Here is an 18,967-nt window from a genome sequence, read left to right as displayed (position 1 = left end):
TTTAATCTACTTAAATTTGTCAACTAGCTCTTATATTAAATATTAGAAGTAGTAATAATTAATGATGGCATGCATGCATGGTCCTTTTCTACTTTTTCCCAGTGGTAAATACTATTACTAATTGCCCCACTTCACATACTCTAACATTCCACTCCTCATGATATCAGTTATATATGTGTTGACAACTTTGTCTCAATTATGAATGAAAATATCTTGATATTTTGATCAAAGTACATACTTAGATTGGATTTATACTAACAATAACAATTAGTGAAGAAAATCCGGTCTTTTATTAGTTTAATTTTGATGAATGGTTGTTACCATAGTGACAAAAAGGAGCATAGTAGTAGCCAGTGGACTGGCTTATATATAAGGATGACTTAGATGGAACATTATCAATATCTCCAAAAGCAAATTATAAACATGTTGCTCTCTTTTCTCCTCCGCCTATTCCTCCTTCTTCCTCTCTTCTCCGTTCTCATTGAACACTGTTATTCTAAACCAGATCGAAAGGCAAGAAATCCACCGTACTCTTCATTTACAAGTTCCCTCTCGTACATATATAAACATCATTTAATCTCCTCTCTCTCTCTCTATATATATATATTAGATCACTCTGTTTTCCACACCTTTGTTATTAATTAATGAATTTTCTTGCAACTTTATGGCTTCTATATATAACAATTGAATTTGTTATTCCTTGCATCTTATTTATTATGCAGACATATATCGTGTACATGGGTCATCATCCAAAGGGCATCAACCCCTCATCCTTGCCTTTGCTACACGCCACCATGGCTCAAAACGTCCTTGGCAGGTTGCAACCTGAAGCTTCTGCTCTTATATTGCTATGACGACTTGTATATATGTTCTACTCCATCTAGTCCTTATGGTTAATTAATTAACGTGCCACCGATCCTATTTGTAGAATCAGATAGTTAATTGACAGAGTTTAAAAAGATTAATTAAGTTAGTTATTTATAAAAAAAATACGTTTAATTTTCTTAAAATATCTCCTTCAATCATTTGCATCAGCTTGATGGAAAATTTTCTTTAGATATGCATGGTCAAGAGGGATAGTTTGAAAAAAAAAATTATAAAGCAACTAAGATCTTATATTTCGAATCAAAACAAACCTAATAACTTGCTCTTTTAGGACAACAAGGAGTATAAATTTAGGAAATTATGTTAAATAATGATTCATGGTAAAGTGTTCTGTTGTAAGCATGACTTAAATTAAGGGAAATTGCGATCAAGTCCCAATGAAGGGATTTAATTACCCTAAAGTCCATTGACAACTAAAAAACATGAAATAACAACTTTCATTGTGGGAAATGACAATTGGTTTATGCTACTTACTTATCATTGGGGACTTTAGAATAATTAAATTCTTTTTTTGGGATCTGATTGCAATTCTCCCATTAAATTAATGTCAGTTCAAAAAAGGTAAACTTTTCCAATTTAAAAGTGGATAGAAAGAATTAGCGTATATCATCCTTATAACTATAAGACTAACCTTTTTAAAATGAATGGGAATTATCTGATTGGTCTTGCAGCGATTTTGCACCGGAATTAGTACTGTACAGCTATTGGAAGAGCTTCAATGGATTTGTCATGAAGTTAACTGATGAAGAAGCCAAAACAATGGCCGGTACAAAGATTAATAACTTGAAATGATCCATCACAAAATAAATTGAAAATTAAGAGCTAACTTTTGTTGTTAAACATTTAATTTATATATGTTTGATCTCAGGAATGGAGAATGTAGTGTCTGTTTTCCCCAACAGAAGGAACAAAATCCATACAACAAGGTCGTGGGATTTCGTTGGTCTTTCCCAAAAAGTGAAAAGAAGTGATTTGGAGAGCGACGTAATTGTGGGTGTTCTTGATTCAGGAATTTGGCCAAAATCTGAAAGCTTCAGTGACAAAGGATATGGTCCTCCACCTGCCAAATGGAAGGGCTCATGCCACAACTTCCCTTGTAACAAGTTAATATCTCTCCTCATAATCTCTTCACCATGGCATTAAAATCCAATCCGGGTGGGACGCCGGTCAAACCAATGAATTGGTGAGCCAATATCTTAATTGGTTCAGTCAAGAGTTTTGGACATATCAACCGGATTGGATTTTATATTCTTTCTCCTCATCTTCTTGAGCATGAAACGATGTTGTTTGAAGTTTTTTTTTTTTTAATATTTATAAAAGTAGAAGTTTGTCATAGTTTTTATTTACTAGCTCTGTTTTGTTGAATTGTGTGCGGTTTATCCGTAAACTTTTTCATTTATCTGTGGATAAATGTCTCTTTTATTTAAATAATACTCTTGGTTCCATGTAAGTATATTTTAATTATATTATATTATGTAATCATGATTAAGTTCACCTTTGTTCAACCATAATTAAACCCCTAACATTTGAACTGCTTCTACCAATTTATATAACCAATCCAGTTTTCAGTATCTTCCCATTCATGCACACACATTTCTACATGTAGATAAGTAGCATAATATTGGATGAAGACTCGCACGATTCTTATTTTATACATGCATATATACGCAGAAAAATAATAGGAGCGAAGTATTTTAACTGTCCAATGGAATTTGATAAAGATGATATAAAAAGTCCAATTGATACAAATGGACATGGTACACACACTGCATCAACAGTTGCTGGAAACTCAGTTGGATCAGCCAGTCTACTAGGCTTGGGTTCCGGCACAGCGAGAGGCGGCGTTCCGTCGGCACGAATTGCGGTGTACAAGGTGTGTTGGGGCAACAGGGGTACATGCCACGACGCAGACATCTTGGCTGCATTTGATGAAGCAATTTCTGATGGTGTTGACATTATTTCCCTTTCTGTGGGAGCTCGAGGAGGGAACCCTGCTGAGTATTTTGAAGATGCAACTGCAATTGGAGCTTTTCATGCCATGGCAAGAGGCATATTAACATCTAATTCTGCCGGTAACGATGGTCCTGAGAGTTACACAATGAGCACCTTAGCTCCTTGGTTGATTTCTGTGGCTGCTACCACTATTGACAGAAAGTTCTCTACCAAACTTCAATTAGGCAATGGCTTGGTTTTTGACGTAAGTGGTATTTAATCATAATCATTCTGATTAAAAAAGAAAACTTTTAAATGTGAACACTTTTTTTTTTGGTTAATCTTTTCTATACTGGTTAGCAGTGACCAGTGTAATTAGCTTTTTCTACACCGGTTTCTACACTGACAGTATCTGTATCAGTTCTCGGTTGGAGAACCGGTGTAAAAAGGCCCTTTTAACTATTGTGAAAAGGTAGTTTTGCACTACTAGGGCAACTTTAGCTCCCTAATTATATGCTCTTATCTCTTCATTTTACAATTTTAGGGAATCTCCATTAATACGTTTGACCTCAAGGATAAACAGTATTCATTGATTCATGCTTCAGACGCTCCCAATGTCAGAGGTGGATTTAATTCATCTTTTTCTAGGTACATATGTTGATTATGTAATACTATCTTCGGTCTTAAACATGAGATCTAGTCTACAAGCTAGATTTTATATTTAAGATGGCACGTAGTATTTTATTTTGTTGATTACATAGGGCTATCGATTAATAAGGTGATATGGTGTCGCAGGTACTGCTTCCCAGGCTCTTTGGACAGAGAATTGGTGAAAGAAAAGATTGTTATGTGTGATTATCAATTCGCAGATAATGAGGTTGCATTCATAGCTGCTGGTGTTGTACAAACAAGCCCATTTCCTAAAGATTATGCTGTTTTATCTGCTCTTCCTGCAATTGACATTAGTTTTGAAGATGGTAAACGCATACACTCCTACATGAAATCCTCTAGGTATACAATTCTCAAACTCAAAGGCCTTTAATTGCAAGTGTTGTGTAGGTTTCTTTTCACCTCTTACGTATATTGTACTATACAAAACAGCAAAATAATGACAGAATTTCATAGCTATATCAGTTTAGCAATGAAATTTTGTCGCTAACCAATTAGTAACAAGCTTTTCTGTGATAGAATTTTAAAATTTTGTTATTAAATTTCATCACTAATTTTCTTGTTTTTTTTGTAATACTCCTCCGATCCTTAATATAGGACCCAATTGTTGAGTTGATTTTGGTCCTAAATATAAGACCCATTTCTCATATTTATCAATTTTCTCTAAATTACCCCTATAAATACTTCCTCAATCATGATCAAATAGAAGAGGAAGATGGGGTATTAAGAAAGATGATTATGGTGTTTTAGGAAAAATGTGTCACTTTTCTTATAATTAACCAACTTACCTAACTTCCTTAATCTAATCAAATTAGTTAAATGGGTCTTATATTAAGGATCGGAGGAGTAATATATTTTTATACGCTACATGGTACATGTCATTATCAGGAATCTAACGGCAACTATATCAAGGACTTGCACTGAAAAGGACTTATCCGCTCCATATGTAGCATCCTTCTCATCCAGAGGTCCTAATCCCATCAATCCTGATATACTCAAGGTGTCATTATCTTATCTTTCAAAGAACCTCTGCTTTTGAAGTTTTATTAATTACAGGGTAAATTAATTCGTCAGTGCTTATAGTTTTGCCTGATTTTTAATTAAGTCCGTGTAACTTTTTTTTTTTTCAATTGGACCTTTATAGTTTTCCTAATTATAGATGTTAGTTCCTATGCACATAACTTGTTAATTAGGATTGGCATGCATGTTGACCAAACGACATGTGAATTGTCACAAAATAAAAATAAAAAGAGGTTTTTAAGAAATGATGGAATAAAATTTCTTTATTATTAATATAAAAATAAAAATTTTATTATTCTCATAATCTTCTTCTTGCATCTATATATAATATGCAATCTAGTTTATTTTGATTTTATTTAGATTCATGTGACAAAATTGATCGGAGTGTGTGCTGAGTGAGAGCCACATCCTTATCTAGCTACTAACACTATTTCTCTTGTAAATTAACAAGTTATATGAGCGTAACTACCGATACTTATAATTAAGAAAATTATAAGGATCCAATAAAAAAAACTATAAGAACTTCATTAATTAAAATTGAGGTGAAATTATAGGCACTTGCATGTTAATTTTTGTTTGATTATAACAAGGATGAATTGATGGTTGAACCATTTTGTGTTATATAATTTTACTTTAATCATTATAGCCGGACATAAGTGCTCCAGGAGTGGACATTTTAGCAGCATGGTCTTCCCTAGCTCCCATCTCAAATGTGAAAGGTGACAACAGAAACAGACATTTTAATATCATTTTTGGCACTTCCATGGCCTGCCCTCATGTTACTGCCTCCGCTGTTTATGTTAAAACATTCCATCCTAAGTGGTCACCTTCTGCAATCAAGTCTGCTCTTATGACAACTGGTAATAATCAGGGAATATTTGATTTTAATGTTAATTTGATTGTTTTCTTTTATCATTAATTGTTATTTGCATTTAGCTTTAATATTCTAGCACGTAAAGTTCTCTGCTCAATTCTTTGGAGTTAGAGTTGAGAAGATATTTGGATTAGCTTTTTAGAAATAATTTTACAGTGTTCGAAATAAATATATAAGAAGATTTTTGTCTCAATTTTTGTCAGATTATTATTTTTTTAATTGATTATGATGTTTTCAAAACCCCCTCTAGGCTATATATAGTCCACGAAACATTTTAGTTTTTGTAAAAGTCAATGATTGAGTTTTTTGTAAGAGGTGTATGGATGGAAATCAGATAATAGTTTTATAAGTGATTTTATAGTATATGAAGTCAATATGTGAAAAAATTTATTTTGATTTGCAAAAAAATACTTTTAAAAAATACTTTTACAAATATCTAAACACCTGAAAAATATTGTATACTGAGTTTCTCCCTCCGCCGACCTTTCTCTTCTCCTTTGTTGATCTAATTTTTTCAGTTGTTTCTTGCTTTTTGTCCCCACATTCTCTTTCTCTTTTGTTTCTCTCTTTTCCTCCTTTTGCCTTCTTCGTCCTGTATCAAAGTGTTTATGATGAATTTTGATAATTGCTGTGTAATTCTGTAGCTACTCCTTTGAGTGCTGCGATGAATCCGGACGCAGAATTTGCATATGGAGCTGGGCAAATCAACCCCGTGAAGGCACTGAATCCTGGCTTAGTTTATGATGCTAAGGAAATTGATTATGTGAAGTTTCTGTGTCGCCAATCTCATTATGACGACAAAAAACTTCGATCCATTACTTGGAATCACAGAAGTAGTTGTGCAGAATTTGATAAAGAAAAACATGGCGGGGACTTGAATCTTCCATCCTTTGCCTTGCAAGTTAATGTGTCGTTGGTTTTCCCACGTTCCTTTCATAGGACTGTGACTAATGTTGGATTCTCTACATCCAAATATGAAGCTAAGATCATTGCCCCTCCCTCGTTAACTATTCAAGTAAAGCCTAAAGTTCTTCACTTCACATCATTGGGGCAGAAAAAGTCATACAAACTTACCGTGGAGGGAATAGCCAATGTGGATATACTCTCTGCCTCTTTGATTTGGGATGACGGCACTTTCCAAGTAAGGAGCCCTATTGTGGTGTATAGTGATCAAATTGCCTTCCATCCTCATGAGGGAGAAGAAGCAAATACCTAGCTTGGTAGGACTTTTAATTAATTAATATGGGAAATGGAACTACTCTCATGATCCCATATATGTGTAAGAATAATGACACTAAGAATAAAACATTTAATCCTCCAGTTCATAATAAAAGATCTAATTAGAAAGTTGGTTTTGATTCTAAATCTAAGACATATTTTCTACATTTATCATTTTTTTCCTTAAATTACTCCTAGTCATCATACTCCCTCAACAATAATTAAATACAATAATATTACCTCTGGTCATTAATATAAGACCCTGTTTGACTTTTATTTTGGTTCTAAATATAAAACCCCAATCCACTTTGTCTCTCATATTTACTCAAGTTTTTCCAAGATAGTCCTTCTAATAATTATAGTTCTAGTCAATATACTTGATTAGCAAGGATATTTTAGGAAAGACAACGCCTATTTAGGACAAATAACTAACTCAACTTACTTCCTTAATCTCCTCAAATTAGTCAACTGGCTCTTATAATTAGGACCAGAGGTAATAATTGATTAATACACCCATATATCCTATAAAGTAAGTAATGCTTGTTACTTTAGAGAAATTCACTGATGCCAGTGAAATTTTACCGTTTGTTTAAAAAATAATTTTAGGTTTTATTAAAAAAAATTTCAAAATGAAATTTTACACATTAAAAAATTCCTTTTAAATATATAAACTGTCATTTGAGTCTGAGGTTTAAAAAATCATTTTGAATCCATAAACGTCATTTTAAAAAACGTTCTCCTTTAGGGAAATTAATGTACATATGTAATTATCCCATGTTGCCAAAAAAAAATATAATTATCCCATATATCACTAGAAAAAAAATATATTCTCCTTTAGGAAAGTCTCTTAAACTTATGAACCATGAATCATTAGGATTCAAGCTCTGATATGCTGTAAATATATCAAAAGAAGATAATAGAAGGGAGAATCCTTTTCAGGATATAGAACTTAAAAAATTGATCGAATGCACAATTATTATCTCTATAAATATTATCAATCACATCAAGTTGAGAAGTCTCAAACCTAATATTTTATCCAGAAGCATGTAATTGGAGCTGCTGCATTAGTTGGTGAAGTTTATACAATACCACTGAAATTGTTAATGATCTTAAGGAATCAAACCATGGTAGAGGGATGGGAGGAATTGGAGATTTAATAATTAAATTGAATTAAGGTTTTGAATTTAAAATTGAAAATGAGTGGTGAGGAAGAAAAGAAAAGAGATTTAGTTAAGCATAATTTAGTATTTTTAAATTTATATTTTAGTATTTAGTCTTTTTTTAGTAATTATACTTTTTAATATCATCTTCAATAAATATTATTCTCTCTTGGTTCTTCCCTCTAATGTCCCCTTCTTTTGAAGGGAAAAAAAAGCTACTCCCCCCTCCTACTATAATGCATTATTTGTTATCAATAAAATATATATTAATTCGTCGTGGGTGGATATAAAACCAAACATCTACCACTCACACTTCATGGATTAACCAGGTGCTCTGTCATGATCGTATAGGCATAATGTCTCCCTTTTCCTTTCTCATATACATAGTGTTTACACTTATGAAATTTAACAGTAGACATGTCTGAGACACCACCATAAGTATGTATGTTTTAGTTGATATTTCTGTGACCCACATATCACTTTAATTAATAAGAAACAATTGGTTTCCTAACATGACTGCTATATATTGCATCTAATATGACCACAGGATATATCTGTTAATAAGATAGTAGATGCTGAAGTACACCTATGTGATATGGTCAAAATCAAATAATATCAATAAAATGATTGGACCTTCCTAAGACTTACACGGCAATGTAGTAGAGATCCACCGGCTTCCCATTTGTGGTTTTATAGCACATACGTACTCTATAAATTCATGTCACGAAATTACTTTTATCTTGTAAAAGTGTACCCCTTTCTAATTTTTGTTTTGGGTGATCCGTTCTAATTTGTACTTTAATATTTTTGTTCTATTCATTTGAGAAATTAATGCCTTTTTATTTTATATTTTAGTTAAATTACATTTTAATCATTACTGGTTTTACTCTAGCTTTAACTCCAATTGAATCACGAATCCTCATACAACTTCCTCAACTAGTTCAATGAAACATGGGCTCTGTTTTCAGTACCATGCTTGCCACAAGTGATATTATTATGCTGAAAAGGGATTACTCACATAAGATCATGGAATGATGCATCTAAAAAAGAGAAAGGCAATTATTTATATATAAAACAAGCTTCATTTCAATACAAAACACAAATTAAGTTAAGCTTCTGCTTGGAGAGTTTGATTTCATTTCTGTCCTTCTGCTTCTCAATTGCCTATTATCTTTTCTGACACCGCTTGAACCATCTCTTTTGCTTACCTGCACCAGCTTGGAAATTGTATACATCAAGGAAGAAACTTTTAATGATCTCCTAGAAAAGGGAATTTCTTTTAAGATGTCCCTTTTTATGTGGCATCCACAAATTGATGTTTACTTAATTCCCCCGAAGCAGGGGACGTGTGAAGTTGGCTAAAGTTAATAATTATAGGCTACAAACTTGTTGAAATTGTTGGGATCAGACCACATGGGCAAAGGATGATTTTAAACTTGATAGAAATTCCTTAACAACAATATTAAATTAGATTTATGATGGAGTGACAGTGAGGTCCCAAAATTTCAATTTAATAATAGTTAGGTACTAGAAGGTTTTAGGATTAAGATACAAATTTGTTCTAAAAATTTTTATTCATGAGCAATGTTACCCTGAAAGTTCTTTTGAGTTCAAGGTTGGCTCGAGAGTGTTAAAATGGAACAATGTTACCTCCTTATTATTAAAAATATTAGCAGTCGACGATAATTTTTTAATAGTCAACATTAGTTTTTTAATGAGATGAGGCAACGTTTTGAAACTTCCAAATAACGTTGAACCCAAAAAAACTTTTGGAGCAACATTACTCATGAATAAAACTTTCAGGACAAATTTACATCTTAACAGATGAGTTGTAAATATGATTCAGATGGTTGCAAATATGAGTCTCAGTTGCAACTCATTGGGAATGACTTGTGAGACTATTTGACACTGTCATATTTACAAGTGATTGTTCAACCAGATCTTTTTCCACTGTTATTATAAATTGTTCTTTTAGAGGGATTAATTAAGAACGTCATTTCCTCTTAGATTCATACCTTGAAATGCTCTTCAGGGAATTGATGATAGCTTGGCACAGTTTTCCTCCTTGACACAGTCCTTCTTCTACCTTTAAGGTTGTTCTTTGCTTTTGTTGCTGGTGGAAGAATGAGTTCATGATCTTTTTTTAGTACTTCTTGTGAAGTTGTGGAATAGTTATCAAATTGAAGAGGCGCTTCATTGGACCCACAGCTCTCTTTTTCTTCCCTGGCCACATCTAAAAACCGCTTTCTCACTGTAAATTTCTGGTGGTTACCACCAAGGCCATGGCGGCTTTCATCACCTGATGCAGTGTCTGGAAGGCGAGTCGCCATCCACCGTTCAAGCCAACTCCAACTCATGTTTGGTTCTGCGTTGCTGTTATATTTGTTTGATTTTCTCTTCGAACAGATTCGCAGCTGCAGAAAAAAAGATATTTCAGTCCAACACTTTTATGTTATAGAGTTTTGAGTCTTTTGAAAAGGAGCAGAGAAAAACTGGAGAGAGTATGTAATGAAGTTATTGAATGAGATCATTTTGATTAACACTGTCTAAAAGATTTGGTCACTGATACAGCACAATATAATAGCACTGTGTGATTCATGTAGTTGATTTCACTTAGTGAGATAAAACTTCGTTATTATTGTTGTTCCAATCCTAAAAATAAAAACTAGATAACAAATTATAAAAAATTAATTATTTGTAAAAAAAAAATGAGTATTGATTTTCCTGAAATGCCTTATTTAATCATTGGAGTTGAAATTTACCCATTTGATGTAAACCTCTTTAATATATGCAATCGATCAATAGGAATACTTTTATGCTACAAAGAGAAATAGTTTGGAGGGAAAACTATAAATTCACGAGACAAAATGGATCAAGATCTTGTACAAAATAAAATCTCTCAACTAACTCTTATATTTAAGAATGGAAAGAATGTCTTCATATATAAACTCTGATATATTAACTCACTAATGTTTAAGAATTAATATTTTACCCACCAAAAAAAAAAATTCTAAGAATGGAGTTGAATGAGTTGAATAATATCAGGATAAAATTGTGTAAGTTGTACCTGTTGTGAGAAAGCATAGGCCAGTGCTCTCTCTCTCCTGGTTGTTGAAAATTATATACCCAATATGAGTCAAAAATCATACCTCCAATAATGAAAACATAAAAATTCTGATCTCAAAACGGGTAGACATATATATACAAATGGAGAATATACATTTTTCTCATAAGAAATAGAGACATATACATGAAGACACAAATAAAACTATACGCTACAACACACACATACACCAAACAGAGCAACCTAGCCTAAACTAACATTAATTTTTTTTTTCATGAATTGGAAACCAAACTACAAAAGACTAAATAGTATCAGCTTGCTGAAGAAGGGTAGTAATACTCTTGGTTCCAATGATCTGTAGTCCTGGGTTCTCCCAAAGCTAACCGAAACTAACATTGGATTATTAAAAATGAAAAATTCTCCCTTTATAAAGAGACCGCACACACATACTGAACAAGCTAATAAAAAACACGTTATTTATACAATAGGAAATTACATACAACAAAAAAACAATATCTACTATCATGAACCTTAAAGATTATCAAGTTGGATTATAACAAAGCATAAATGTAAAACTAAATAATTCTGGGTATTTGATAAAAGATCGTTATTTGACTCATCAATCTTGGATATCCAGTGCCACAGACCCTCCCTTTCTATTCCTCTTCTCTGAAATGTTATCCCACCAGCTGCTCTGTTTTCCCGCATTGTTGGAGGAAGCAAGGGACACAGCGCACGAAAGAATAGAACGATGGGCTGGAGGTCAAAAATTTAAAAATTAATAAGAAATTACATGGATGGATGAGATTGAGTGAAAGCTTCGACACACTAGATGGAATATTTAAAACGGTGTCGTTGGAATTAGTTGCCTTTTATCACCGTCCATGCAATTTTTACAAACAAATGGTCCAGATTTTGTTTAACTCATCCAACGACGTCGTTTAAAGAAAAGGATGGCAACGAGTGGAAAAGATATTGCGGAGAAGTCAAGTCCCATGAAAATGATCTTATTAAGGTCGGAATGAGGAAATGTCAGTTATGAGTACAAAATCGATTTTAGAACATGAGAAATCAATTTTGTATGGTCAAGCACAACAAAATGTGAAGAAATTTTAAAAAGCACTTAAAAAATATTTTTAAGCAAGAAACGATTTTAGAACATGAGAAATCAATTTTATATGGTCAAACACAACAAAATGTGAAGAAATTTTAAAAAGCACTTAAAAAGTATTTTTAAGTTTCGCATGTCTATATCAAATCCCATAAAATCATTTTTAAAAAGCTAATACAAACACTTTTGACCAAAAAAAAAAAAGCTAATACAAACACAACAAATTATAGTGTTACAGAAATCGATTTTGGGAGCTAAGAGGGAGTTACTTTGGATAAACCAGTATTTTCTGCTGAAATTTCCCAATATTATATATATATATATATATATCTCTCTCTCTCTCTCTCTCTCTCTTATGCTGGGGTTTTTTGTACTTTATTGGGCTAATGGGCCTAATTGTGTCCAACGATACATTTGGTATTTTGTTGTGTAAATGTCATGTTTTTGGTAAAGTAATAAGGTTTAACTCTAATTAATTTTGAGATAAAAGTACACCCAAGGTGTATCCAATACTTTAAATTATTCTTAGAGTTAGTCATGAAAAAAAAATTTCGAAAAACATTTTTTAATGGAATTAGTGATGAAATTTGATGGCAACGATTTTCCATCGTAATTTTTTTCTCGGCAAAATTAGCAATGAATTAATGAGCAATGGATTAATGACATGCTCTAATGACAGAATTCCATGACTAATTCCTTTTTTGTTGTTAATGATATGATATAATTTAAAGACATGTTAATCTAAACTGGCAATTATTAGTGAAAATCTTTTACTTACATACACTTAATAAGGTAGTAATCTATTGTTTAATGTGTCATGTATTCAAAAGTTTTCTTAATTTAGGATCCGTTTGGTACAAGGAAAATGGAGGAAAGATGACGAGAAAAATTTTTAACAAGCTCAGTTTGAAATTTTTGAAATATAAGGAATAAAAAAAAGATGTGAAATAAAAAAATTAATTGAAAGTTTTTAATTTTATTTCTTAAATTTTTTAAATCGAGTTCACTAAAATTTTTTTCTTCCATCCAATTTCTTTGTACCAAACGTAGAGTTAAGATCTGAAGTCTCATTAGAGCTATGAGAAGTAGCCTTACATCATAAAACCCACTTACAAGTACACTTATGAGTTATCTTTACAACAAAATACGAAATTCGAGCCATTTGTTTACTCCCTAATGACAGAGATCAATTTTTCCAGTTGTTTGCATCTTAAATTAACTTTTTCTTTTTTGTGACAAAACATTTATCATCAGCATTCATTATTATTGTTTAATCAGATATTGACCCTGTGTTCTTATTATCAGCTAGTTGGAGATTTAACTTGATTTTAAATATAAGACCTAATCTACTTTGTTTCTTATATATATCCATTTTTCCTCAAAGTAGTCTTATGGTGATTGAGTTTCTATTAACAGGTGGTTTCAACACATATGATTAATAAGGATATTTTATAAAAAAAATTATTTATTACTACATTTGGTACTATCCTTAATATAAAACCTAATTGACTAATTTTAAAAAAATTAAGAAAGTTAATAAATTACTTTAAAATATTTATATTTATTCTTTTTTTCAAACTAATTTGTCTCATTTATAAATTGATGCATCATTTAATAATACATATAAGTATTTTAGAGAGATTATATAGCATATGCTATAATTAAGTAATTTCGTAATTTTCTTAATCCTTCAAATTAGTCAACTGAATCTTGCATTAACTAACTTTCTTAATATTCACAAATTAATTATTTATTTCTTATATTAATAATGACTAAAGGGGTATTAAGTATTGATCATAGATTATTTTTGTGAAGATAGATATTTGTACTGTTTACGGTCATTATTATCTCAGAGGGTCCCAATCACCCAACAATATTCAGTTACATGCTTATCATGATAATACTCCGACGAGGACTTGTGTTTCAATTTATTCGGTCCACGTTTTCTTATTCACACACTTCCATGGGGGAAAAAAAAATATTTCAAGCTCTAATAATTGCATTAACTGCAGACAACATGACTAATTGCATAATTTTTATATTTCTTTAACTTTATCTTTTTCGAAAAAAAAAGAAGTTCATAAATGGGACTAAAAATTAGAGGAAGAATGGAAAGTAAATGTAAGATTAATATATCTCATTGAACAAGTAATAATACTATACTCCTCCGGTCTTTAATATAGGACCCAATTGGTGAGTTATTTTGGTCCTAAATATAATACTCATTTCTCATATTTATCAATTATCTCTAAATTACCCCTATGGATACCTTTTCAACCATAATCAAGTAGAAGAAAAAGATAAGGTATTAAGAAATATGATTATGGTGTTTTAGGAAAAACGTGTCATATTTCTTATAATTAACTAACTTACCTAACTTCCTTAATCTAATCAAATTAGTTAAATGAGTCTTATATTAAGGATTGGAGGAGTATTATAATAATTTTGTATTTAACATCATGTATTTAATTTACATTTTTTCCATGTAAAAGCGTAAACTCATATGAAATGATCATGTTCCCCACTTAACCGTGTTACTCAATATCGCAAGTCTTCATCATAATGATGTAACCCCAATGACAACGAGTCTTCACCAGCTATCTTTATATTTCCTAAAGTTTTTTAATTGAAATTATATAAATTAATTACATGCAGATTATTTTAAGATCAAGGGAGGATTATTTAATTATCAAAATATCAAAAAAATATTATTAAGCAACTTTTTCTTACAAAACTATAATAATATCTTCCTATGACAAAGAATACAAATTAATTAATGCTATCAGATATTTAAGTCCACATTCCCTGCTCATTGATAAGGAATGCTCGTCCCCTGGATAGACACAGGCATCTTTTGCGGTATGAAAATATTTTAAAGATAAAGTTGCACTACAAATTATTTGAGTACTTAGTAATTAATACTAAGAAAATACTTCTAAGTCATGCAAAAACCAAAGCATGTCTGCGTCTGCCAAAACAAATGCTCATATGGGATGCTATGATTCACTTTCCAAATACCCTTATACATAGTGATTATTACTGCATACTTATAAATACTTGACATCAAAAAATTTAAAAAAATTTCAGCAACGATAAAAAAAGCAAGTATTTCCCAGGCCTAATGCCCCCCCTTTTTTTTCTCTCCATATTGTTTAACCATGGGTTTGACTGGATTAAATTTGTCATCGATAGTTGGAAATGACGGGGTAATGAAAGGTTTCTTGAGAGTATAACAGGTTTTTAAAAGTCCATACATGATTAAATTGAAATAATGTCAAACTAAGCATGCCAAGTTTGACAATCTATTCAAACAGAACCGTCAATTATATTGGGATAATTATTAAGAGGTCTTAAAGAAGAGATTTAATTATCAAAAAATTCCAATAACATGTGACCGGTCTAAATTTGTTGTTATTTCCCACTCTGAAACTTGTCATTGCTTACTCTTTACTTGTCAATGGACTTTAAAATAATTATATCGTTTCCTTAAAATCTGATTATAATTCTCCCAATTAGATTCACAAATCACCTAACCATTCCTTTACGACAATCTTAAAATATATGTTATTATACATTTTTAAAAAAAATTTAAATGGAACAAATTATTCGACAATTTACTCTAAAACTGTCAAGCATTTACTTAACTTACATAACATTTGCATATATAATAACCATCAAGTAATGGTTTAATTTGTTCTAATTCCGTCTCATCATAATTAACAGTTTGTTTTTAATCATCAAGTATTATTAAGTGTTAACTATGTGCAAATCTGTAGTGGTGAAACCATAACGGAATGGAAGAGAACAAAAATGAGGGTGCTTAATTAAGGGTTGGAGAATAATTTTGAAAGAGAACACTTGACATGTCATGATGTAATTAATAAGTGAAAAAAAATTAAGAGACATTGATGTTATCAATATGAAATGCAAAAAATTTTATCAAGTTAAAGCATGAAAAAAGTAGTATAAATTGAACAATTGTTTGATTAAATTAAAATAAAAAAATTTAAAATTTTTAAATGTCATAATCAATGTCAATATCATCAATATAAGTATAGAAAATTGGAATAATCACATTTGGGTAGTTTATTTTTGTAAATGAAAAACATATGGTTATTAATGATATAAAACAAGAGATCTCCATCTGAATTCTATTAAAGGGTTTCCTTGGTTGGCCAAAGAAGCAATATAATGTGGATCGATTTTCACCAAACGCAAAATGTATTCTTAAAGTTGCACTTTTAAACATTATAGATCATCGATCTTAATTGACCTATTATTAAATTTTTATGAAAATAGAAAAACCACTCTTGCCTGGCATGCATTATTCATTGAAATAGTACTTGTCTAAATGAATATAGAATAGGTAATAATAATCTATAACAACAAATAAATTTATTTTTATATATTAAATTGAACTAAGTTTAGTTTAGGGAAAATTGCCCATAGATGTCTATTTAGAGAATTAGTTGCCTAATAATACCTCAATTCAGTGTTATATGTGTTCGTAAACTCATGCCTTTTCCATATTTCAGATGCCAATGAACAATTAATTTTCCAAACAAATATCTATGAGCAATTTTTTCTATATATATTGTTAATAATTTTTCTAGAAATAATTATGATAATATAAAATTGTGAAACACAACATTGGCTTTTTTGAATCCAATATAGTTTCAATTGTCTAAAGGAATCATAAATGTCAAGACATTATTATTAATGAAACAAAATTAGCTTTAACTAAACTTTCCTTGGGAAAAATGGAAAAGCAAAAGCAAATGGTGCATGATGAAAGCGAGAGGGGAGAAAAACGCGCGTGTGTGGAAGGACAGAACACGTCATTTGAAGTGACATGACACTAACCTGAGACAAAGGAAGGTGGAATTAGTCTCAACTTAATATGTTTGTAATATTACCCGATTTTTAATATAAGAGTTAATTTGATATTTAATATGATTTTAAGTATAATATTTTAATTTATTTTATTTCTTATATTTATTTTTTAAAAAATTTTTTTTGTAATAGTTATATATATTAAAAATTTTATTAAATAGTAATTTTAACTAATATATATAATTAGTACAAATTTTTTTAAAAAACAATATATATTTATTATAAATAAATAATTTAATTAATTTTTTAATTTAGTCAAATTAGTTAATCATCAGAAGCAAATGGTGCGTGATAAAAGCAAGAGAGGGGAAAATGCGTGTGTGTGGAAGGGCAGAACATGCTATTTGAAGTGACATGACACTGACTACAAGACAAAAAGGGAAAAAGCCAAAGGAAATTAAAGAAAAGAAAAAATCAAAATGGAATTAGTCTCAACTTTATATGTTTGTAATACAATTACCGAGTATTAATATAAGAGTTAGTTTGATATTTAATTTAGTTTTAAATATAATATTTTAATCTATTTTATTTTTTATATTTATCTATTTTTTTAAAAAAATAGTTGTTATAGTAGTTATACATGTTAAACATTTTATTAAATAGTAATTCTAACAAATACACATTATTAGCATGACTATTTTAAAAAAAAACATATTTATTAATTAATTAATTTAATTAATTTTTTAATCTATTCAAATTATTCCATTAATCTAAGAACAAAAGCCAACGGTGCATGATAAAAGCGAGAGGGGAGAAAAACCTCATGTGAGTGGACGGGCAGTCGGGCAGAACACGCCATTTGAAGTGGCATGACACTGACTATAAGATAAAGGGGAAAAAAGCCAAAGGAAATTAAAGGAAGGAAAAAATCAAAGTGGAATTAGTCTCGAGCTCATATGTTTGTAGTATTATTATATGTTTTTTAATATAAGAACTAGTTTAATATTTAATTTAGTTCTAAATATAATATTTTAATCTATTTTATCTCTTATATTTATCTATTTTTTTTTAAAAAGTAGTTTTTATAGTAGTTATACATGTTAAAGATTTTATTAAATAGTAATTCTAGCTAATACACATAATTAACACGAGTATTTTAGGAAAAATAACACCTATTTATTATAAATAACTAATTTAATTAAATTTTTAATCTATTTAAATTACTCAATTAGTTTTTATATGAAAGACTAGAAGTAGTAATAATTAATTATGGCATGCTTGGTCCTTTTCTACTTTTTCCCAGCGGTAAATACTATTCCTAATTACCCCACTTCACATACTCTTAACATTCCACTCCTCATGATATCAGCTATATATGTGTTGACAACTTTGTCTCAATTATGAATGAAAATATCTTGATATTTTGATCAAAGTGCATACTTAGATTGGATTTGTAATAATAATAACAATTAGTGAAGAATAATTCGGTCTTTTATTAGTTTAATTTTGATGAATGGTTGTTACCATAGTGACAAAAAGAAGCATAGTCGTAGCCAGTGGACTGGCTTATATATAAGGATGACTTAGATGGAACATTATCAATATCTTCAAGAGCAAATTATAAACATGTTGCTCTCTTTTCTCCTCCGCCTGTTCCTCCTCCTCCCTCTCTTCTCCGTTCTCATTGAACACTCTTGTTCTAAACCAGATCGAAGGGCAAGAAATCCACCATACTCTTCATTTACAAGTTCCCTCTCATACACATATATAAACATTATTTAATTCTCTCTCTCTCTCTCTCTATTATATCACTCTGTTTTCCCCGCCTTTATTATTAATTAATGAATTTTCTTCCAACTTAATGGCTTCTACATACAACAATTGAATTTGTTATTCCTTGAATCTTATTTATTATGCAGACATATGTCGTGTACATGGGTCATCATCCAAAGGGCATCAACCCCTCATCCCTGCCTTTGCTACACGCTACCATGGCTCAAAACGTCCTCGGCAGGTTGCAACCTAAAGCTTCTGTTCTTATATTGCAATCAATAGGGATAGTTTACAAAAATTATAAATTAATTGAGATCTTACATTCTGAATCAAAACAAACCTATTAACTAGCGGGAAGGATATAAATTTAGGAAATTGCGTTAAATAATGATTTGTGGTATAACTGTTGTGTTGTAGAAATAGATTAG

At 30.7% G+C, this 18,967-nt stretch overlaps 2 protein-coding genes across 2 annotated transcripts; one reads left to right on the top strand and one right to left on the bottom strand.

Moving 5' to 3' along the window:
- The first annotated feature begins 429 nt into the window (after positions 1–429).
- Positions 430–6,750, top strand: LOC114743234 (cucumisin-like). The gene is made up of 10 exons (XM_028931428.1): positions 430–513; positions 723–817; positions 1,557–1,651; positions 1,754–1,988; positions 2,557–3,082; positions 3,362–3,465; positions 3,613–3,828; positions 4,375–4,486; positions 5,153–5,366; positions 6,025–6,750. The coding sequence occupies exons 2-10, from the start codon at positions 738–740 to the stop codon at positions 6,594–6,596; spliced, it is 2,154 nt and encodes a 717-aa protein (XP_028787261.1). The 5' UTR covers positions 430–513; positions 723–737; the 3' UTR covers positions 6,597–6,750.
- A 1,984-nt stretch (positions 6,751–8,734) lies between these two features.
- LOC114743235 (uncharacterized) lies at positions 8,735–10,870 on the bottom strand (the record flags this gene model as incomplete). The annotated part of the gene is made up of 3 exons (XM_028931429.1): positions 8,735–8,966; positions 9,774–10,172; positions 10,826–10,870. Coding segments are annotated over 3 exons (549 nt in total), but the record flags the coding sequence as incomplete, so codon positions are not given.
- Positions 10,871–18,967: the final 8,097 nt, after the last annotated feature.

The sequence above is a fragment of the Neltuma alba genome, unplaced genomic scaffold, assembly GCF_004799145.2.
Source record: "Neltuma alba isolate B1F8T4 unplaced genomic scaffold, ASM479914v2 tig00003986_pilon, whole genome shotgun sequence".
Taxonomy (NCBI): domain Eukaryota; kingdom Viridiplantae; phylum Streptophyta; class Magnoliopsida; order Fabales; family Fabaceae; genus Neltuma; species Neltuma alba.
Note: the sequence above shows the minus strand (reverse complement) of the source record. Positions and strands in the feature narration are given on the sequence as shown.